Below are 23553 nucleotides of genomic sequence, written 5' to 3' on the forward strand. Positions count from 1 at the left end.
CAGCATGCTGCAGGTATTACACTCGTCCTCAGCACTGCTTAAACCCTCACGGCTTTGCCGCCGGCCGTGACTATCAATCCTGATGAAGCCGAGGAAAAGGAAATCTAACTTCTCTGAAAACAAACTTCTAAGTCTTCCAGGCGTGTCGGAGGGTGGAACAGTGGAAGGAGCCCCGAGGCTGAACTCTCAGCTCACATTAAGGAACGAGTCCGAGCAGCCGTCAGACAGCTGAGGCACTAAGAACCGAGAGAGAGTCGGAGAGCTGCAGAGACATGCCGAGTGCACACTACCTCAGAGAGTTGCTGTTTATTTCAGTTACACACACATGACTGCAGTAATACACAGAGGCTTTAGTCTGTGCAGCAATGTTTACATGACTTCCACATGTTTGAAAAGTGATGGTGACAAAGACATTTATGAATATAAAAACAGGGGTTCTCTGTATTCTTTAAGAGCTGCTCAAATAAGTTTGTCAAACCTCTTCTGCAGCGTAACGCACTCGTTTTTTTGTCACTTAAATTCAATCAGATTGTCTGGAGCGCCCTGTAGTGGTCATTAAAGGACCTGCAGCGTTAATGCACACATTTTTAGCTTCCTCTTCACATTAACATCAATTTGCAATTAATTAAGGATTACACTGTATTTTATAACATGGTCAGTTTGCAGACTTGAACCCAGCTGGTGATATTTCATTTTGTCAACAAAATCTCAGGAAAAGAACTGATGAGAGTCCGTTTATCCAAAGCCCGTCCCGTCTCTCTCACAATCAACCTTCAATTCAACTACATTGCATTTCACAATCAAACTTTTTAGATATATATTTTCTCCCGGATTACGGTCGCAGTTTTAAACATCGGTTAACTTTGTGAATTGAAACAAAACAAAAACGCAACAAAACCAATTGATTGCGAAAACATGAAGGTTTGGCTTGAGATAAGTAGTTTTGTTACATCATGTAAGGTACAGACAGAATTAGAATAAGTCCACTTTGACTTGTGGTTTCACACGGGACATGAACAGTGGTCTCCTGGTGAGAGTCCTGTGATTGTTTGACTCCTCCGTTCACCCTGACCTCCTCCCTGTCGCTGACCGTCATTAGAAACTCATGATGTGTTCAAAAACGAACGTAATCCCGGAGAAAACAAGTTTCCCTCGAAGCGTAATAGACAAAGCAGCTTCGCTGTACGTCCACCTTCAAAATCCTAGAACTCAACTGCAGCTTTTTTATTAAAAGTAACTCCAATCTTTCTCCAACAATAACCAAGTGTTTTAGTTGCCTAACCACAGCCGAACCGAACCAAAATCATTGTTACAATCTTTCCATAAACTAGTTGATGACATTGATAAAATAGAAGGCAAGAACTTTAAAAACGAGAACACGGAGTTTAGAAAAACGTTCCCAAATCAACCGTCCAGCTGCCTAAACCACTCAACGCGGATTCATCCGCCGCTGAAAATAGTCCCCAACAAGTACACTATTCCCTAAAACAAAACTAAAATCTACAGGGAGCAGCTGTTTTAGGAAATTACTGATGAAATGATATATATTTGTGCTTGTAAAGATGTCTTCTTCAGTAGAAGAGAGACACAGACAGGAAGTCAGGAGGTATTGAGAGACGCACTAACAAGTTGTTGGTTTTTGTCTTTTTAATGGTTGACAATAAAGAAAGTCCGTGAACGCAACATAATCTCCAGTTAAACCGGGGACACCCAGATCATTTTGTTGTTATCACTTGATGCAGAATTAACCAACTCCCAAAAACTATTCAATCAAACACACATTGACCCCTCTGACCCTGCAGGTGTGTACACACACACACACACACACACACAGGCCTGAAACACACACATAAACAACACACTGCACATGTGGTTCAGCTCTCTCTCTGCTGCAGCTTTTCTCAAAGGCACAGCTTCTTCTTCTCTTTTTTTTTTTTTTTTTTTTCAAGCAACCAAAATCTCATCAGCTCTAACCGGGCCCAATCTGGCAACATGAAATAAGTTTGGCCCCGCGGTGAAAAAAGGCACACGGAAGAATTCATTCAATATTTAAACGGCAGATGCCTGATTCAAATTCATGCTCAACATTAAAAAAGAGTCCCATTCGGTTTCATCTCCAGCGTGCATTACACTTATAGTGCTCATGCTCTTATATGCAGCACGAATACACTCATATTTGATCTCATCGCTTCTGCAATATTTAGAGATTTAGTTTTTTTTAGATTTTAATCCATACGCACTTTTATTTTTACTTTCTTTGTTTTGGTTTTAATTCAAATTAACTTTGAACACAAAGAAAATCAAGCTGAAAACATAAAGCAGCACAATCTGGTTATCGTTGGTAATCAAACTAACGGCCCCGGGCTTTTCTTCATCACCTAAGGCTAAAACTAAAGTGATCGATATGTAAATGAAACGCTGCTCTCTGCACACACACACATACCTGTTTGATTCTCAGCTCTTCTTCTGCACAGCTTCTCTACCGTCCCAACAGAAGGCAGTGACAAGCAGGAGAGGAGAGCAGACAGAGAGAGACAGGAAACACACACCCAGGCTGCACACAAGCATGCATGCACAAGCATATACACAAGAGACACACACACACACACACACACACAGAGCAGCCACCCTCTCCGCCGTCATTATGGAGGCCTGGTGGTCAAAACAGTGAGGTTTGAGGTTTGTGGGGCGAAGCTCCAGCACCTTCGGTTTCATCTGGATTGACCACTGTGTGTGTGTGTGTGTGCGTGTGTGTGTGTGTGTGTGTGTGTGTGTGTGTGTGTGTGTGTGTGTGTGTGTGTGTGTGTGTGTGTTGTTCTTCTTTTCTGGGATCCGTCTCATTCACTTCCTGAATCCTTCAGAAATGAGATCATTGGTGGTTTTTACCATTCTGTGCTTGTGCTGTGGAAGAAAGAAAGAATGAAAGAAAGAAAGAATGAAAGAGAACAGAAACATCCATAAGAATCTAAACATCTCATTTTATATAAAGTTATTACTTGTTTTCGAGTTTATTGCAGGTCAGTTTTATTTCTTTTGAGCAGTTTTACTTCATAAAGTCTGTTTGTTTCAGAATATACAGTAAATATGTGTTCACGTCACATGTCAGTTTAATGGATAAATAAATATATATTTCAATATATAAAAGGACTTTAATTGGTTATCTCTTAAGCCTTCAAGAAGTTAAATTTTCATATTAAATTCTAAGCTCCACCCAAAAGTTGTGTTGAATAAATGATAATATTTTGCTTTGAATGAGTTGAATGTGAGGCTGACAGATTTAAACTCAGCTCTGAGACGTTCCAGCTGAGATATCCGTCACTTCACAAGTTAGGAAAGTGGATCAAAGGCTTTTAAAAGAAGAACCAAACATGAGTCACTCTGAGAACAGAGATCCTCCTCTGAGACGTTTAGATGCATTCAGGCTCTGATCCGCTCCGAGTGCCGGTTCACTTCAGTTCAGTGGGCTTCATTAGTGTAAGACAATGGAGCCAAAACGTCAAGGAATAATGACTGTAAAGAAAAAAAGATGCAGCTCATACAATGAAGAAGTAGCAGAAAACAATGAACCCTTGTTCTCTGTGTGTGTGTGTGTGTGTGTGTGTGTGTGTGTGTGTGTGTGTGTGTGTGTGTGTGTGTGTGTGTGTGTGTGTGTGTGTGTGTGTGTGTGTGTGTGTGTGTGTGTGTGTGTGTGATGAAGAGGAAGTTTCTGCAGCTTCAGTCTGATCGTCCTCTCTCTCTTCTCGTTCCAGTGGAGTGCAGTGGTTGAGGATGCAGACCTGTTGAGACACGGGTTCGATTCCCACCTGAGATACACTACACAGGAATGTGTGTGTGGTTTCATTTGTCTACCCTGAAAATCAAGACTTTGAGCGTGATGATTTCAACTTGCACGGACATCTAGCATCGATTCAGGAAGAAACCGAGAACACATATGGTCGAGCTAGCTTGACCAGCAATTTTTGGCTGCTTATATTCTGACTTTAGATTATCTGCACATGTTTCAGTCTGTTTAACTCACCCTGCAGGTGATAGTGGAGCTGATCATGTGACCCTCACCTGAACATCATCATATCATACAGTAAACCTGCCTTACTAGGCTTTCAATGGATCATCTGCATGCTTTCAGCTTGAATGTATTTATCTTAATGGATAACAATCCCTTAAACTTTCAGCTTACTTAAAAATGGATTTAAGTGTGAAACCCCTTTAAATGTGCAGAATGACATCACAATTAAATACAATTTTATACCTTAAAGGAGCAACATTTTTCAATTAAGATGCTGATTTTAGAATAATTAATAGATGAATAAATGGATTGATTTATATGAGACGATTGTAATTGTTTTTGTGTTTCTGCCACGTATATAACTAACTCCGTACTGTTTGTCTTTTAAAAATATATATGATAATAATAACAAATAATAAAACATTTAAACTGCTGGAATGAAATATGGCTGACCTGCATACACTTGTAAAAATAAATAACATTTTAGAGAAAACATGATGTCACATGAAGTCATAGGTTGTTGTGTTATATGTATATATATATATATATATATATATATATATATATTTATATATTTATGTTATTATTGTGTATCTGTGTTCAACAGGTAAATAAAGGTTTGGAGGGAGAAAAAATGAGAGGTTGGCCAGTTTAACTTCTATCTCCTACACGATTGGCTCTCACACACGTCTGTCAAATGTTCTATTTCCGGTGTGTTCCGTTGCTAAGTGACAGCTCAAGCCATCCGTCCGTCCGCTAAACAGAAGCTAGCTCGATGCTCGATTTCAGATTTTTGGGAACGCTCAAAGCTCAAAGTAATTTGTTCACATTAAAACAACTGGTCTGAAGCCATGACCGCTATAAAAGACGGAGAGTACACGGCTACGATCTACAAACTGGTGAGAATAGTGTTTTAGTTGAGGTTAGCTTCTCAGCTAACGCTGCTAACCAGCTAACGCTGCTAACCAGCTAACGCTGAGCCAAACTCCATTCAAAAAACCTTAATTTTAGTATTTTTAGCTAACTGAAAAACACACACCGGACACAAAACACTTTTCCGGAAACGCTATCGACTGCTCGTAAATTCGGCATTTATATTAAAAACAAAAATAACCAAACGATTCAATAATAGTCAAACGTTTGCAGTGTTGTTGTCCCTAACACAACGTTACTTCATCTCTAAATAACCTCTGATATGCTGTATATAACCATCATAATTCATAACTCTGTGTTTCAGATTAAAGACAGCCAGTATGTGGAAGCAATTCACATCCTAAACAGCCAACTTCAGAAACACACGAAGGTAAGTGTTAATATGAAACGTGCACATTATATATATGTATATGTATTTTCAGGATGTCCTCATGTCTTTTAGAAGTCTTTTATTACAAATATTTGGCCTAAAATGTAATTATATTTATCAATTAGTCAACTAGTTGATTGACAGAAAATGAAGCTTCAACTATTTTGATGATCAATTAATCGTTTCAGTCACTTTTTAACTGAAACATACAAACATTCACTGACAGTTTTACAAACGCACAGATTGATGTTGTATAGTTAATCCACACAGCCTCATGTTACAAACACAAACCAGCGGTTTAACTCTCGTTGCTTTCCTTTGTGTCACAGTCCAGAGCAGCGCTGTCTCTGCTGGGCTTCTGCTACTATCACATCCAGGACTTCACCAACTCTGCAGACTGCTACGAGCAGCTCACCCAGCTGCACCCGGAGGTGGAGGAGTACAAGGTGTACTACGCCCAGTCCCTTTACAAAGCCGGGGCTTACCCCGAGGCCATGAAGGCCTCCTTCGTGCTCGACAACCCCAGCAGTCACATGAAGGTACAGCGTGAACGCAGCGCTGCCTTTAAAAGCAGGATGATGTGAAAATGTTGAACCAACTTTTTAGCAGCTTTTCTAAGACTCACTGCATTCTGCTCCATTTGGCTCCAGGTGTTGAAACACTGCTTCTCCACCTTATTTACATTGAGATGTTTCTCTTTGTTCTCTCCATCTGTTAAACTCTTCACATCACTGGGAGCTGTTGTTATACATAAGTGCTCAAACAAATGCATCTGGGCAATAAATGCACAAGCAATGAAATACAGCGAGCACAACTGTGTAGAGCTAACGGGTATATATCAGCAACACGATTATATTTCCAGAAAGTGATAAATAATGCTGCTTTCAAATGGGATTTAAGGTCATGTTAGTATAGTATAGTAGAGTAGAGTAGAGTAGAGTACGATAGTAGAAATATTCTGTAACTCCCTCAGAAAATATGTGAATTCATTGTGAGAAGACAGGTTCAAACTCATGAAAATGAATTATGGATCAGAGTCTGTGCGTCAGAGTTTTGCTTAATTTTTCCCCCCAAAGTCAAATATTTACCTTTAGTTTATCCTCTCTCTCTCTCTGTCTCTCTGTCTCTGTCTCTCTCTCTCTCTCTCTCTCTCTCTGTCTCTCTCTCTGTCTCTCTGTCTCTCTCTCTCTCTCTCTCTCTCTATCTCTATCTCTATCTCTCTCTCTCTGTTACAGATGGTGAAGCTTCAAGCCTGTATCAAATACTGTGAGGAAGGTTACTCGGCTGCCAAGGTGACGAGCTCTCTCGTATTATCTGTTAATGCAATAATACAAATGATGTGGTTTCAGTTTGAATCATTACTATCTGCAGCACAACTCACACACATTCGTTCATCTTCCCACAAACTGCACAGTCACTGCTGGAGCAGCTGCCCCAGGAAGACCCCGACTACGTCTACAACACGGGCTGTTTGCTTTTCCAGGACGGCAAGTACGAGGAGGCCTGCAAGAAGTTCTCGTCTGCCATGCAAGTGCTGGGATACCTGCCAGGTAGCTATGAAAGGCACGCGCAGGAATACACCCGCAGGGCTCTCAATAACACAGTACACACAGTACAATAACACAGTACAATAACACAGTACTGCACCGCATTACGTCATCATCTGCAGCAGCGTCTCGGCTGTGGAAAAGTTATGATCCCTCCGAGAATGACTCCAGTAGTGTGGACGTGATTTCATAACACTAACTTTTAGGGAGTTAATCCACATCACGCCACAAACGTCAACATCTAATAAACAAACTGATCTCAAGATGAAAAGCTTGAGGATCGGATTCAGCTGAAGTGACAGCGACGGATCGATCTTTGCATCACATGTTCATGGTTAATGTTTTTCTCCAGGGTTCCCACGCGTCCTGGAAAACCTGGAAATCAGTTGACATACTGTATATTCCAGTCATTCCTTTTGAGAATGAACTAGCAGTCTATCTAACTCGGGTCACATTGCCTACTGATCATAATAACGTTTAAATGGTAGTTTATGGACCAGAGTATTTCGTTCATGTTGTGGAAACTCTGTAAACACACGAATCACGTCACATGCAGGTTGCATGACTTTACATAACTTTGCTTTCTTTGCAACTTGTTTCAAACAGTCGAGTAATGCTGAGTTGTGTTAGCATGTGTGGTTCAGTTGCTTGCTAGCTGGTTTTGCTGGTTTGTGATTGAACTGTGGTGAGGAGCGATGGTTTCACACGTGTGTTTGGCGGTGATGAGAGAGTTGGTTGATAATGAAGAAGAACAATGACTAAATACTGGCTCACAGTACTTTTTTACTGTGCTAGCATTGTCTCTACAAACACAATGCTGCATTGTTCTTTTGAAGCAGTAGCTTTGCTAAAATGTCCACAAATCTGATCTGTAGAGAAGAGAGGGAACCCTGTTCTTAATGAAACTGGGATCCACTTGATCGCAGCAGAATCTTCTCTTCTGAACACCTTTTCATGGTTTCACACTCTTTTAGAGTGTGAACACAGATCGCTTAACACAGATCTGATAGAAAGACCCAGAACTCTGTTTTAAACTCTGTGTTAAACAAAAGAGAAAAACTTCTTTTCACAGCTGTTGGTAATTACTTGCATTATTATGAATCTCTGATGTGTTTTTCTAATTAGTGAAACTCCTTCGTACAACTCTTCAATCAGCAATCAGTCCTCATCTGTAACGTGTGCCACCTCTGAGTGTTTCTGAGGGGTTGAGATTCGTTTTTGGTTCTTTGGTGAAGAAAGAAGGCAAGATGGATGTCTGAGTGTGTCGTCGAGGTGCTAACTGTAGGTCCTACGTGTCATCGACAGTCCATGGCCCAGAACGACCTGCACACAAGAACACAATGAATGAAAATGTCTCTTTCCTACAGTATTTCAACAGGGCTTCTTAAAAAGTAGAGTAGAAAGTGCAGCAGGGTTTTGTTCTCAAGTAAAGGAAACATTTTAAAGGTTTTATAAGCTGGGAAAAGTGAAGGCTAATGATTTTAAATTGTTATTTTCTCACAAGCTTAAGGAGAACTTTGGCAGGTTATCAGATCAAGAATGTGTTCAAAATCCTCTACGTGCACTATTTAAAGTCCATCATGTCATCTCTGTCTTTGTGTCGCTCGTCTCTCAGCGCTGTCCTACAACATCGCCCTGTGTTACTACAGCCTGAAGAACTACCCTCAGGCCGTCAAGTACATCGGAGAGATCATCGAGCAAGGCATCAGGGAGCATCCAGGTAAAACCTCCTCACAGACTCTCTCTCCTTACAGCAGCCACGGTGACATTTAAAGGTTAAATAAGTGACATTGGTTGATGATCGAACGTTGTGTTTTCTGCGTCCCAGAGCTGAGCGTCGGTTTGACGACGGAGGGCATCGACGTCCACAGCGTGGGCAACACGCTGGTGCTGCATCAGACGGCCCTGATCGAAGCCTTCAACCTCAAAGCTGCCATCGAATACCAGCTGAAGAACGGTGAGACCTCCCCCAGTGTGACACAGACACACGTCATACTCACTAAATAACCTGGTTAACTTGTGGCGTTCTCATAGGAATACTTCTTTGACTAGTCTCCATAACTAATACGACGCCACAGAGACTCAACAACTTGTTACTCTCTGTTTCCAGTTGACTCAAACTCAGTGGAGTGTGTGGATTCAAAGGTCTGGAGCTACTTTCTAATTGCTTTGTGACTTAATTTATTATATTATTTATTATACTTAAAGGATTAATATGGAGCATTTCTGCATTAAAATGTCTAAAAACGAGAAGACCTACAGTATGTTACATATTTTGTTGAGTTATGTACTTAGATTATCGCTTCAGTCTTAAAAAGCTAGATGGTTGCTTGTCGATGGCAACATGTCCCCGTTACCCCTCTAGTTGCTCTAACCTTGGGGGAAACACAGGAAACACCAGCTGATACACGAGGAAGGAAGTCAGCGAGCCACTCTATTGTTTACTTTTGTTTTTTACTGCTGATTCATGACGGAGCGCGATTATTTATTGCCTGTGAAGCACAAACAAACGTCCAGTAGAGACCTCATTGATTGATATGATGTTTCAGATCCAGCTTACTACGATGTGTTCCAATGACAAGTACTTCATGCCAGCCACCGATCTAATGTGTACGATAACATTATAACGTTACACCAACGTTCAATGTGCTCTTAAAGTTTAATTTTAGTGTGATTGTTTTGACCAGAAACAGGACAGCAGCTGTTTGTGTTGTCGACTCATCTATTGGGAAGTTAGCAGGTTAACGCTACGTTAGCTAACGTTAACTTGCGGCTGTTTCATGAGAATGAAATGACATAACGTGAATAAACATAATGTGAAAAGCTTAATACATCAACTCATCCGTGAACATGAGTCGTGTCAGATACTGTACATTTGGTGGTTTTTAACAATGAAGACAACAACTCTCATGATCCCACGCTACTCCACCATGTCATCAAAGTCTTTTGTTATTGTTTTGATTGAAAGACCTCTTGCGACAAAAAAGACACAATTGCAGGTTCCCTGTGGAGTCTTTACAAGGTAAGGAAGAGGAACATGGATGTAAACAATGCACACGAAGTCAGCTTCATTAGGGAGGAAATGCTTCCACCATGTTTGTTAGGGCTCAAGGATACACACAGTGTGTTATGGTGGAGAAAACGGGGCACTTTAAGTGTTGATTTCTTGAGTTTATTTATATTTGTTCACGCTACAAAGAAACTATGATTCAGACTAAAACTGCTTTCTTTTCTCTTTTCCTGCAGTGAAAGGAGCTCAGGAGGCTCTGACCGACATGCCCCCCCGATCAGAGGAGGTAACTATCACCACCCATTGACTGTGTGTGTGTGTGTGTGTGTGTGTGTGTGTGTGTGTGCCTCTGGCTCGGTGTGATTATTCTGCTGTAATCTGAATCAGGGCTGTCTGGACCTGTGACAGCCTGGAGATAACAGAGAACAGACACATCGGTGTGAAGGCTTACACGGAGGTACCGACGATAGTTTTATCGTCTGGAAGCTGCTTCATTAATATTAATGCTCAGACGGGGAACTGTCCTTGGTCCAGTTTGTAACTGCCACTCGTCTTCTTCAGCTGGCAGAAGAGAGAAGTGTACCTCGAGTGCCCCCTAGTGGAATGTAATAACATCTAAACAAACGACTGAATAATGACCTGTCTTAATACAGTGCTTTGCAGAGTCATGACCCAGTGTACCTACACTATGATGTGTGTGTGTGTGTGTGCAGGAGCTGGACCCAGTGACTCTCCACAACCAGGCTCTGGTGAACATGGACACGAAGCCGTCGGAGGGTTTTGAGAAGCTGGCCTTCCTGCTGCAGCAGCCCTCCTTCCCCCCCGTCACCTTCGGAAACCTGCTGCTGCTCTACTGCAAACACGAGGTACACGGCAACCCCCGAACCCGCAGAGTACGGTCCTGTACCTGGAGGGTCCCAGACCGGATCCACTGTGGCTTTAAGTACGCTTGAGAAAGGAATCCGAATGTGCTTTCACGTCCAGCCTGTGGCAGTTTGACAAAAGAATGTTTTTATTCCCACAGATGTCAAAGCAGCGATTACTGACCAGGACACGCTTTCACCGTCATGTTTTACACTTAAAATTGTATCTATTACAGTTCTTTATCTGCTGCTTAAAGCTGATGTTCTTAGTTTGACTCCAGAGGAGTGTAACACATGAATCAGCTGTCAGCTTCGTCTTTAACTCGTGATTAACAGAGCAGTCTTTGAGGATCTGGAAATTCAGTTCAGGCTCCCCTCGTCCTCCTGACTTTGTTTTTTAAGGTTTGAAAGCTTTGTGTAATTCTACCAACACCAGGTTTGACCCACATCGAGGCTTCTATGCAGCTCACTGAACACAAGACGACCGCTTTACTCTGATACACAACTGGCGTCCTACAGCTGCTCACGTCCTTGTTAGTGTAGTCGAATGGAGTTTATAGAAACAGAAGCAGCTCTGCTGTGGACGTATTTTAGACTCCTAAAAGACAGCAAAGTAAAGAGGTGAAAACATTCTAAATATAGCGTTCACTTAACCTGATATTGATTCTCTGAACTCCATCTACTGTAATGAAACACTGACGATGGAGAAGAACCTCACTTCAAAGAATCCCGTTTACGGACTTGAATATTCAGCACTACAGCAAAACAAACCTCTGTTTCAAGAGAATGAATCATTCACACCAACAGTCATTTAAGTTTCCCTTTTTAATTATTCTCAGCAGCCACATAACGTAACAACTCCTTCTGATAACCTGGTTCATCCTGATCGAACAGTTCCATCCTGTTGAGCTGCCCCCCCCGGCTCATCAGCGAGGGTCCACACAGGGAGTGTTCTGTGTGGTGTGAGTGTTGGCTGGAACAGAGAGGTGTGGGTCTCTCATTAAAGTGGTATTCATGTCTCTGCTGGACTCGTCTCTCTCTCAGTACTTCGACCTGGCGGCTGACGTCCTGGCAGAGAACACACATCTCACCTACAAGTTCCTCTCGCCGGTGAGCTTCTGGACCGATTCAAATGTTTTCACTTCACAGCTCAAACGTCTCAATAATCATGACAGGTTTCCTGTTGCAGGATCCATATTAAAGGTGACTTTCTGTCTTTTCCAGTACATGTACGAGTTCCTTGATGCCTTGTTGACCTGCCAGACGGCACCAGAGGAGGTACTGAAAAACATCTTCAACTAAAGTGTCGTAGTAGATACGAACCCACAGAATGATCACCAATGATCACCAACACTGTGTTTTTAATGAAAACAGGTTCTAGTAGAAACCCAAAACACAAGTATGAACCTTCAAAATGAGCTTATGTCTCCTTTCAGTTTAAGGCTCATGTTTTATTCTTCCATAAATATAATATCATGTTCATACTGTCGGGTTTTTTCACAGGCTTTTAGGAAGTTTGATGATATGAACGGAAAACTGACGGAGCAGTTGAGGAAGCTGGCGAAGCAGGTTGTTTACTCTGAATGTTTCTTTGTTTCTTTCCTATTGATGATGTACGCAATGTTTGATTTTTCTATATTTCATTTGGAGATCAATTATTTCATAAAAATGTCAACTTGTTATTGTCTTAATCTGTCAGTTGATCCGTGGAACACTGACCTGCATCCTTACATTTAGAACCAGAGTTTCAGGAGCTGAAGCAGATTTTACACTTCAAAGTGGATCTTTTAAGGAATGTTTCTCATTTACTTTACATTTATTTAGCTGAAGCTTTTATCAGAAGTGACTCTCAATAACTGCATTCAATCAACAAAAATAATCTTTATTAATCAGTTATATCAACTTCCTCACATATGCTGATCTGTTTCAATGTGCTACATAAGTTGCTTTTTATTCTCAATATATATAAATAATATCTGAACGTTGTTTTCGTCCGTCTTCTCTAAGGTGCAGGAGGCCAGACTGGCTCGAGACGATGAAGCTCAGAAGAAATCTCTGCAGGAAAACGACCTGATGCAGGAGAAGTGGGGACACACACACACACATACACACACACACACATATATACAGACACACACACACACCTACACTCACACACACATATATACAGACACACACCTACACACTCACACACACACACTTACACACACACACCTACAGTGGTAAAGTGAGAGAAGTAAACAGATGGCTCGTTGATATTTTGCACCAATATTTTAACACTTTTAATACTTTTAATACTCATCATATAGTTCTATAGACTTCTAACCACCAGTGACTAATACAACCTTTGGGTCTTGAATCACTGTTACATGCTGCGTTGTTCATTCCCTGTAAGAACTAATAGTAACAAGAAGAAACGTTTGACAAATGAACTCCAGTTAAATCAAATCTAAAACGATCTTGTTGGAACCTCTTCACCGTGTAATCGTCCCGCTGCTGTCCAGGTACATCGTGGTCCTGATGGCCCAGTCCAAGATCTACTGGAACCGGGAGAACTTCCAGATGGTGGAGAAGATTTTCCGCAAGTCGGTGGAGGTCTGCAACGAGGACGACACCTGGAAGCTGAACGTGGCCCACGTGCTCTTCATGCAGAACAAATACAAGGAGGCCATCGGCTTCTACGAGCCCATCGTCAAGAAGCACTACGAAAACGTGAGTGTTTCAGAGCGTTTAGTCGCTACGTTAACGCTCAGACGTGATGCTGTCAGTCCGCTGCAGCAGTCTGAGGTCCGGACTAGACGTTGACCGTTTCCCTTCTTGTCCAGGTGGAGCAGTGTAACATTCAGGAGTGTCCCTGCAAGTGCAAACCCTCGGTAACACTAGAGAGCCAGCAGCTCTGTGTTGATTCCTCTGCAGTGTCTTCACATCTGTGCATGATATCTGTCTCAGCGATCTTCTCCTGTGTGGGCTGTTTACTTTGTTTGTTTCCTTGTTTGCAGTGTTGCTCGTGTCGTTTTCTGGCACCTGAAATTTAGACAATTTCAGACACTTAAGTCCCGATAAACTCTGCTGAGGGAGCAGCGTCGTTTAACAGAGTTTCTTCACGTCACAGAATATTCCTTTAAAGTCTGAAGTTAAGCTTTTATTAACAAACATAAAGTCAGTTTGAGGAAACTTGCACGTGCCCTGGAAAAGATGTCTTAAAGGTTAAAGGTCAGAGTACTGCTTAAAAATATTCTGTAAAGTGTGTGTGTGTGTGTGTGTGTGTGTGTGTGTGTGTGTGTGTGTGCGCGTGCACGTGTGTCTGTAGATCCTGAATGTGAGCGCTGTGGTCCTGGCCAACCTGTGTGTGTCCTACATCCTGACCAGCCAGAATGAGGAGGTACAAAGACATTAATGTGTCGTCATGACATCATGTCACTGCTGTATTTAACAGTGAGCTTCATTCTGCTTCACGTAGTTTTACTCGGTGGTTAAAACTACGTAAAAACAGTTCAACGGGAAAATTATACTTTTTACTCCACTGGTTGCTTTTCAGGTAAAGATTTTGCAGATAAAATATATATTTAAATATAACCTGAAATTCTACACAGTAATATAAAGAGTTAGTTTAAGATCAACCAGTTACAACATTAAGATGCTGTTTACACGTTAATGTGTCGGCTGTGTCTCGATAGAGTTTCAGTGTGTTCATTAATGATTTACAGTATGTGACAATATAATAAATGTCTATAAAGTTACACTTTGAATAATTGATCTGCATTCATATGCAGATTTCTGCTTCTAGAGATGAGACGTCGTCTCTGAACTCAAACTCCGTTCTGTAAACAATGAGCAGAAGTATTGTCTCAGTCTGACAGCTGATGGGTTCTGAGATTGAATATTAAATAATAAAGTTAATTTGAATGTAATGGACCTGGTTCCACTGTTACAGTTTACCTTACATGAGTCAATGTTACTATTCTGCATAATGTACATTTACTCTTAATCCTTTAAGTACATTGAGCTGATAATACTTCTTTGCTTGTTCTTTACTTAAAGACACAATGAGTCGGATGTTGTGTTGTTTTGCTTTGGTAAAAAATAGGAAAATCCTACAAATATTAAGCGAATAATGTTTTCATGTTTTGCCTGTCAGTATTGTCTCTTTGTCTCTTTATATTACACAAAGTACTTTCATAGGTGTAGTTATTTTTCCGACTCGTGTTGTTTAATTGTAACTTTCTTCAGAAGCACTCGTTGTGAACGAGTCTCCTCTGTTTCCTCCTCCTGTCGTCCAACAGGCTGAAGAGCTGATGAGGAAGATCGAGAAAGAGGAGGAGCAGATCTCCTACGACGACCCCGACAAGAAGGTCTTCCACCTCTGCATCGTCAACCTGGTGATCGGGTGAGTTCAGCTTAGACATGTATCCTCGAGGTCTTGCTGTATTTTTAGCGTGAAACCAGACTGACTTTGTTATTGACCTGATATGACTTTTAAAACTCAATGATCAGATTTGCTTCCTATCTTATGAACCGAGTGACGTGATCAACGGGCATCAGTGTTCACTCTGAGGCTGTGTTTCTTTGTTCAGGACGCTGTACTGCGCCAAAGGCAACTACGACTTCGGCATCTCTCGAGTCATCAAGAGCCTGGAGCCGTACAACAAGAAGGTCAGCCATCTTGTTCTCGGGGATGTTGGACATCAGCGTGTAGACGAGTCGATGCTGTCGTCAGATATCATTTATCAGCACATTTACGCTACACAGGAACAACAACACGTGTATCAAGTCTTCAACCAAAAATAACCCTCTGAGCTCTCCAGGACTCCTCTGTGAGGCCGAGCTGCTCTTTCTGGACCTTTTTGATCTCATCCAGTCACACCAGCGACTCTGCCTGCAGCTGAGTCCACTCGGCTCCAGCTGAGAACACAAAGCCGTCACGTCCTGAGAGTTTCCCCCCCGTCTCATGCTCTCAATGATCACCACCACGGAGTCACATTTAATGTCAGGATCTACTCTAGTCAGCTGTGGGGCAAACTGTGGCACGGAAGCAGATCAAAGTGTTTTTAGGATGATCAGGTTTTTGTGTTTGAAAAGGTCACAGAGACTAAATGCAACGATGTACAAACACACAAAGGCTAAAGGAACATTTATTCACCCTAAATTGCACAAATAAAAGCATAAACAGTTGTAAATATTTCTGTCCGTGACGTCAAGTTAAACAAAACACATAAATACAAGTTTTTATTTCTCAGAAACCTGCCACAAAATAACGACAGGGAACACTAAAGACAGTGTGTGTGTCTCTGTGTGTGTGTGTGTGTGTGTGTGTCTGTGTGTAGCTGGGGACGGACACATGGTTCTACGCCAAGCGCTGTTTCCTGTCTCTGCTGGAGAACATGTCCAAACACATGGTCATGCTGAGGGATGCCGTGGTACAGGAGTGTATCCAGTTCCTGGAGCACTGTGAGGGTGAGCAGCGACACACACACACACACACACACACACACACACACACACACAGACAAATTACTCATTGTACAACAGCCGGTCTAGCTACACTGTTATATTGAAGGCTAATGCTAGCAGCTCACTGCTGATCTTTGTGCTGTTTGGGACGTTTAAACTCCAGCAACCTGAGAAAAAGAGTTACAAATAGCTGCTGTTGTCATATGTGATTATTTAATCAAAGTCCGTCACTGAACTGGTGAAACATCAAAAAAACAAAAGATACTGCAGGTATCAAGGGACGTGAGGAGGGAATCACTCCAGAATCGTTGCTGCATTACGAGATCCAAACTAAACATTCAGTAAAGTCTGCAGGAAAGAATCCTGTTTTTATTATTATTACTGTTTGTTGACACTGAATGTAATGTACTGGAGGCCACGCCCCTGTTCTCCAGAGGTTAGACCCTTTAGATATTTACTGCCAGCTTCATGTTTGTGGATCAGGAACACTTTAACAATGGCGGACCGTTGTTAATGTTGAGTCCTTTGTCTCTCCGGCAGCGTACGGTCGGGAGGTTCCCGCCATCATCGAGCAGCCTCTGGAGGAGACCCGCGTCCACATCGGCAAGAACACCGTCACCTACGAGGCTCGGCTGCTCAAGGCGCTGTTCTACGACGTCATTGGCTGGAATAAGTGACGTCATCACTGACGGTATTTGAACTTGACTGTGATCAAGAGACGGTCAACACACATAATAAAGCTGCTGTGCAAGCTCTATATTTCTATGAATCAAAAACATTTCCACGTTGTGACTTCCTCCGAGCAGCGCACACACACACACACGCACACACACACACACACACACACACATACACACACACACCACAGGGGAAGCTTTCATTTTGAAGTGGAGCTCCAGGACATCTTACATAATCAGTTAGTGTTGTTTCTCTCTTCGTGGCCTCTTGCTTCACTTCACAGACTCTTTAACATTCAGTCGTGTAACTAAGCCGAGAGGATTTACATTCATAATCCCTGATGTTCTCTTATCGAGGAGAACGTGTGTAAGTACAGCAGACTTCAGAGTTTGACTGGTTGTTTATTGATGCTAATATGAAATACATGATAACGTTTTGTATGTGACATTCATAGTTCATGCGTAGTTACTCTTTGGTCTCTGTACAGTGGCCTCTATTGTGTCTTTATATTTAGTAGATAAACATAAGTTAAAGGAAATAAAGTCGTTATTTTTGTGTTAATATGATGTTTTAGTTTTTAGATAAATACGATGCTTTTAATGATAATATCATGAACCTGTTTTTAAGCCTTTTTACAGACGTCCTGCAGAACCGACCTGTAAGAACCTCTAACTACACTGAACACTAATTATACGACTGTACATTATATTATTAGGGAGCCGGAGGACAATATTCAAAGAATAAAGTTGTGAATTTACAAGAAAAAAACTAAATTCGCGCTTCATTTTTTAAGGTTCGATACATCCTCCAGACTTTGAGGTGAACTGAGGCCAAGTCAGAAGAAAACAGGATGATTTGAGGGTTTTTTTCCTCATATATTTACGACTTTAATCTCCTAAATTCTCTGAATATTACCTCCTTCTGCTGGCTAACCTACAATGGCCCTAAGGCTCCGTCTTGACTTCTGATCTCTCTCCTCTGTGAATCATCACCGAGCAGAGGAGAGAGATCAAATTATTTTACATCAAATTCAGACAAAAACTAGCGACCAGGAGATGAAATCACAGTTCCAGATGTCACTAACTATCCCTTCAACCATTACTCAGATAAACCGTGTGGCAAAAAGCAGAATATGAAGCGCTGGTTTACCCTGATTTCATTCATAAAGACGTAATAAATTCTGTAGCTAGATTACTGAACCACAGGTCAAATACCTGACTGTATCTGGAGACGACAGCAGCGTCACCGAGTTAATAATCTGCTGGATTTGAGCACCACTACTGTCCTTGTTTGGGATTATTCGATCCATAGCTGTAGGTCAGATTTCACACCTGAGGATAATAATAGATTACAGAATGAAAAAGAAATAAAGGTCTATATTTTGTACCAAACGGCAACATCCCAGCGTTTTATTACGCATCGTCATCATCTTACGACTCATGTTCATGAAGCAACATGTTGTGTCGGGGGTCCAGCCGTCTCTACGGGGGGGGTTCAGGAGAGCGGCCTCTTCGTTATGTCCTGTTCGGTCAGGTAGTAGTTCAGGTATCCTCCCAGAGTACCGACCGCCACCGCCGTCATGTGACTGGAGCAGCCGTCTGAGACGACAACAGAGAGAATACGTTACAGACAACGAGCATAAAAACGCTTCATTGCAAGTCAAAGTTCTGCCTTCAAACTATCACTGAGATGAAAGTAAACTAGTATCAACAGTAGAATGACTTCTGATTCAACAGTAAGAAGTACACATAGTGAAAATAGAGAAGTGGATCATATATCATATCACATCACAGTAGATGTGTCACAAACTACCTGGGAGTATTTTCTCCCTCCTCTTCACTCTCCTGTGAGGCTGCATCTGTTCCAGCAGCTCGTCTCCGATGATCTGAGAGATGATGCTCTCTGAGGACACAAACAGAGAAGATCAACTCTTCATCTCCATCTTCATCCAGGTGATGACCTCCATCTCATTCAGCCTGTCTACAGACGCCTGCTCAGGAACCAACAAGTCTTCCTTCACACCACATGTTAAATCCTCTGTTGTTGTTTTCTAACACTCACTGTCTCTCCCGAAGCAGCCCACTTCCTCGTCCTGCAGCCGGAGGATGTGCTGCAGCCAATCGGCTTTGTAGAAGTCGGAGAAACCGCTCAGTCCACAAATCAGGACTGTGGACGGAGAGAAGAGCAACCCAAGTCAGTCGACACACTCCGAGACGTTCAGCAACACCTTCACTCACCTGCTGGATCCTTTTTAGAGATATTTATAAAAGCTGTTTAGCTTCTGATTCAACCTTTTCTACGTTTTTACGATTGTTTGACATTTTACAGACAAACCATTAAAGGAGCAGTGTGTAGGCTTGAGTGACATCTAGTGGTGAAGTTACACTTTACAACCAACTGAACACTCCTTCGCTCACTCCTCCCTTCAGTGTGTACAGAACTACGGTGCCTTCAGGTAACATGAAATAACGCAAAAAGTCTCTCTCTACAGCCAGTGTTTGGTTTGTCCCTTCTGGGCTACAGTAGAAACATGGTGGCGGACTCCGCCTCCTGCTCCCTATGAAGATATGAAGGACTTATAGTAAGCTCACGAAAACACAACAATTGTTAGTTTCAGGTGATTAATTATTCACCAATGAAAACAATGTTATGAATATTATATTTCTGCTGATAAACAATAAATAATACACACTGTACCTTTTAATTAAAGTATAATTGGATGATTAATCAGAATAATTATTGGTTGCAGCCTTAACAACAGTTTAATGAAGTGAGACTTAGCTATCAGATTATCCAAAGAGCTTTATGAGTTTAAGGACTTCCAAAATCCGTTTTGAAAGCATGACGATTGCCAGAATTGGAGATACAAGTTTCTTAACTGACGAGCATAATATGCAAAACATATGCAGTTTGAAATCAGTACAAAATGTTTAGGAACACGTGTTGAAATACAAACTACAAAGAAAGAGAAGGAGAATAGTCCGAGGAGAGAGAGGTGATAGAGACCCACTGTTTTCCATGAAGATGTCCACCGTCTGTTCGGTCAGACCGTCCCTCATGATGTCCTGGTTGGTCTTCATCATGTTGGAGCAGAAGATCTTCTGGTAGTTGCTTTCGGTCATGTTGGCTCGGGACGCTCGAGTGTCGCCCTTCAGCAGGTTGGTGCAGCCTCTCTGAGAAACACAAAGAGGTCAGCGTCTCAGAAAGTCGGAGGAGGCGAGGTCGTAAAGAGGGCGATCGATCATCAAGAACATCGACACCACTCTTGTTAGCTTAGCTTAGCATCAAGACCGGAAGCAGGAGGAAACCTCCAAACATCAGAGATACATCTACCAGCAACTGTGTATGCAGATAAAACCAGACGGCAACCTCCGGTTCTGAAGAGTGAAACTGAAGCTTCAAGTGTTAAAGCTGCATTCTCTCTAGTGTCCACCAGGGGGCGACTCCTCTGGTTGTATAGAAGTCTATGAGAAAATGACTCTACTTCTCTCTTGATGTATTACCTCAGTAAACATTATAAACATGAGTTTATGGTCTCAAAGTTGTTTCCCTTTAATTCCAGTCTTTATGCTAAGATAATCTGATCGCCTCCAGCTACAAACTAAATGCATAAGATTGAATCAAATGACGGCTTTAAGCGTTTTAATTCATGCCTCATATCTTCATGCCTCATATCTGGAGTGTCTGAGACATTGAAGAAGGACTGTAGAACCTTCATCGTACACTAATATCAATATTATTACCAACTGGTCAAAGTGGAGTGAACCGTCTCACCATTCTTCCGATCATGAAGTAGAGCAGCTGGTGGGACAGCGAGTAGTGTGGACAGCCGAAGCGGGTCATGGTGTCCCGGCAGGGTTTGGTGACGATGCAGGGCGTCCCGTTTATCTTCCTGCTCAGGACAGAAGACGACGCGTCAGTTCTCTCTCACTGAAACATCATTCTTCTTTTAGTTTCTTTGTTTGAGACTCAAATTATAATTTAAAGCGGAATAAAAAACAACAGCAGCAAATCCTCACTTTGGACGAGCTGGAGGAAAACATGTTGCTCATTTTCACTGCATAAATGTAGTTTTGTTAGTATTTAGTTATTTTAAATAACTAAATCATTAAATTTAGATTAAAAATAGATAACATAACATTTATTTTGACAATCTACACTTGGAATGATGAAGGTAGTACAACATATTTAATCTTTAATTCATTACTTAAGATTTTATTAAACGCTGTTAACGAATACGATTTTAGGAAGATAATGAGAATAAATATGAAACTAAATTTGAAACCCAAATTTATCTGGTTTTAAATCAAACACTATAACTAAGATTGTTAACAAGATATTTAGTCGTCTGATCTGTAGAGGAAACAATAAAGTGCATCTTTGGTTATTGACTCTTTCAGCAGATAAAGAATCATAAACAGTTTCTGATTGTTTTGTGTGACACTCGAACAAATCGCTCCTAAATTTAAACTATTGACTGGACTGAAAACAAATAAAACGATATTAAAACTATTTTTTTGAGAGGTTTTGATTGCTTTTTCTTTCATTGGTTATTTGTTTGGTTTACTTATTTTAGTTGTTTAGTATATTTAGTTGTTTTGTTTGTTCGATTTCTTTGTTCTTTTGTATGCGTGCTTGTTTTTTTTAAATCAATAAATCATAAGAAACACAGAACTTTTGCACAGACAATGAACTCCTTTGCGTTCATTGACCACAAACTCGTGCCTCAAGTTTGATTTTTTCCGGATAAATGGCCACTACAGACAGACTTTGACTGTCACACGGGTCGTGAACCTCTGTCTGGGTCACCTCCCTCCATCTCTCTGAGATTTCTGGTGGTGAAATGAAGTCGTGTGTGTGTGTGTGTGTGTGTGTGTGTGTGTGTGTGTGTGTGTGTGTCCTTCTCTGTGTTGACATGCGATATCGTACCAGGTTCCCAGCAGCAGCGTCAGACATTTGTCACTGAGCTGCTCGTCGTAGCACTCGGTGGTCATGGTGGAGGGATACACCAGGCTGCGATCCGTGGAGCTCCACTCCTGAGGAACCAACCAGAAGCTCCACGACAGCAGGGGCTCGAACTCTGAGTGAGGACGGGAGTAGTCATTAGGAGTTCATCTGATTCCATAAAATACAGTCAGTGCAGGAAGAAGTATTCAGATCCTTTACTGCAGTCAAAGTACTATTACCACACTGTGAAAATACCCCACTACAAGTACAAAAACATAAGTAAAAGTATGTCACGTAGTTAGTTAAAGGTGTTGTACTTGTAGAGTTCTGATCATTCGGTTGCATTAAAGGGTTTGTTTACTGTTCCGACTTTACACCACAGGGCCTCTGGGTAATGAAGTCTTTCCCCCCCTCACCTCTGTAGTATTTGGGGTCGTTCTGCTGCAGCGCGGCGACGGCCTTGTTGAAGCTTTGGTCCAGACGTCTGACCAGAGCGACGGCGGTGGTTCTCTGAGCCCAGCTGACCGGGTCGCTGTGAGGCCACGTCCGAACGGCCTCCTTCAGCTCAGCTGGGACGCAAAAAAATAACATCAGAATCAGAGGAAACTCATTCGTTACACAAACAAAGTTAATTTGTGTGAGAGGTTCCCCAGAGGATGAACCCTACTTTTCCTCTAGCACCACCATGAGCTTCACGGTTGAGGTTTAGACTGAAATATCTCTACAACTATGAGATGGATTGACGAGAAACTTTGTGAAAAAAATCATGATCCTCAGAGGTTGACTCTTGGTGTCTTTGGTGATCCTCTGACTTTTCATCTAGCACCACCATGAGGTTCAAAATTGTGGTTTAGAGTGAAATTTCTCTCCAACCATGAGATGGATTGACATGGACATTTTGTTCGGACATTCATGTTCCCCAGAGGATGAATCCTGTTGACTTTGGTTATCCTCTGACTTTTCCTCTATGTTAAAATAATAACAATAATAATACACATTTTTGTAATAGCAGCATTCGGAGAAAACTAATAGAAAAAGCATTCAGTGTCCCACTAAACCTTAAAAACTAAAATAAGGGACTGTCTGTTTGGTTTGAGCTTCTTTAACTTGAAGTAATTCCCCTTTAAACGTCCCATAATAATCAGGGTCGATCCACTTCACCAGTGACTAGTTGTATTAGTAGTAGTAGTGAACCACTTTATCTGAACCCGTGACAAAAACAAACTGCAGATATTTTCCAGATGTTTCCTGCAGCCAAGAGGAGAAAGTCTCCTTCTGCAGCCTGCAGCCCGGGACGTGTTTACGTACCCTGCAGCATGAGGAACCCGACCACCCCGTCCAGGTTGATGTGCTCGTGTTGCCGCTCCAGGAAGGATGCTCCCCGGGTGAGGCTGCTCAGGATGTCATCGATTACCTCCGCCCGCGACCCGGACAACACTGCGGCAAACAGAGCCAGCGCTGCGGCCCGCATGATCTCGCTCGGATTGTCCGCTGTGTTTGGAGGTTTGAAGGTGTCCGGGACAGAAAACAAGGAGAGAGGAGGACAAGCTGTGTCTCCTCTAACAACGGGGAGGAGGGGGGGAGGCGGAGGGGGTGGGGGTCACATGACGTCACAGAGGCTGTCATTACGAAATCTAAACTTTAAAGTTATTTATCCTTTTATTTCTGGTTCACTTCATCTTATTTATGCTCCACTTCCTCAAAGTTTTTAAAACGGATGAAATGATTGCATTGGTCTAGGAGAACAA

General features: G+C 41.9%; 2 protein-coding genes across 2 annotated transcripts; one reads left to right on the top strand and one right to left on the bottom strand.

The window, feature by feature from the left end:
• The first annotated feature begins 4742 nt into the window (after positions 1-4742).
• ift70 (intraflagellar transport 70) lies at positions 4743-17419 on the top strand. The gene is made up of 19 exons (XM_076085189.1): positions 4743-4905; positions 5244-5309; positions 5639-5848; positions 6545-6601; positions 6724-6859; positions 8472-8576; positions 8685-8813; positions 10103-10152; positions 10580-10732; positions 11774-11839; positions 11954-12007; positions 12233-12298; positions 12737-12813; positions 13234-13441; positions 14040-14111; positions 15013-15116; positions 15304-15382; positions 16054-16183; positions 16721-17419. The coding sequence occupies exons 1-19, from the start codon at positions 4858-4860 to the stop codon at positions 16855-16857; spliced, it is 1947 nt and encodes a 648-aa protein (XP_075941304.1). The 5' UTR covers positions 4743-4857; the 3' UTR covers positions 16858-17419.
• On the bottom strand, positions 17248-23403 carry cunh16orf89 (chromosome unknown C16orf89 homolog). The gene is made up of 8 exons (XM_076085190.1): positions 23114-23403; positions 22222-22374; positions 21788-21938; positions 20633-20750; positions 19869-20031; positions 18920-19024; positions 18671-18760; positions 17248-18456 (listed from the first exon to the last, which is right to left on the bottom strand). The coding sequence occupies exons 1-8, from the start codon at positions 23274-23276 to the stop codon at positions 18353-18355; spliced, it is 1047 nt and encodes a 348-aa protein (XP_075941305.1). The 5' UTR covers positions 23277-23403; the 3' UTR covers positions 17248-18352.
• Between the last annotated feature and the right edge of the window lie 150 nt (positions 23404-23553).

The sequence above is a fragment of the Anarhichas minor genome, unplaced genomic scaffold, assembly GCF_050575085.1.
Source record: "Anarhichas minor isolate MPS153535 unplaced genomic scaffold, ASM5057508v1 ptg000140l, whole genome shotgun sequence".
Classification (NCBI taxonomy): Eukaryota; Metazoa; Chordata; class Actinopteri; order Perciformes; family Anarhichadidae; genus Anarhichas; species Anarhichas minor.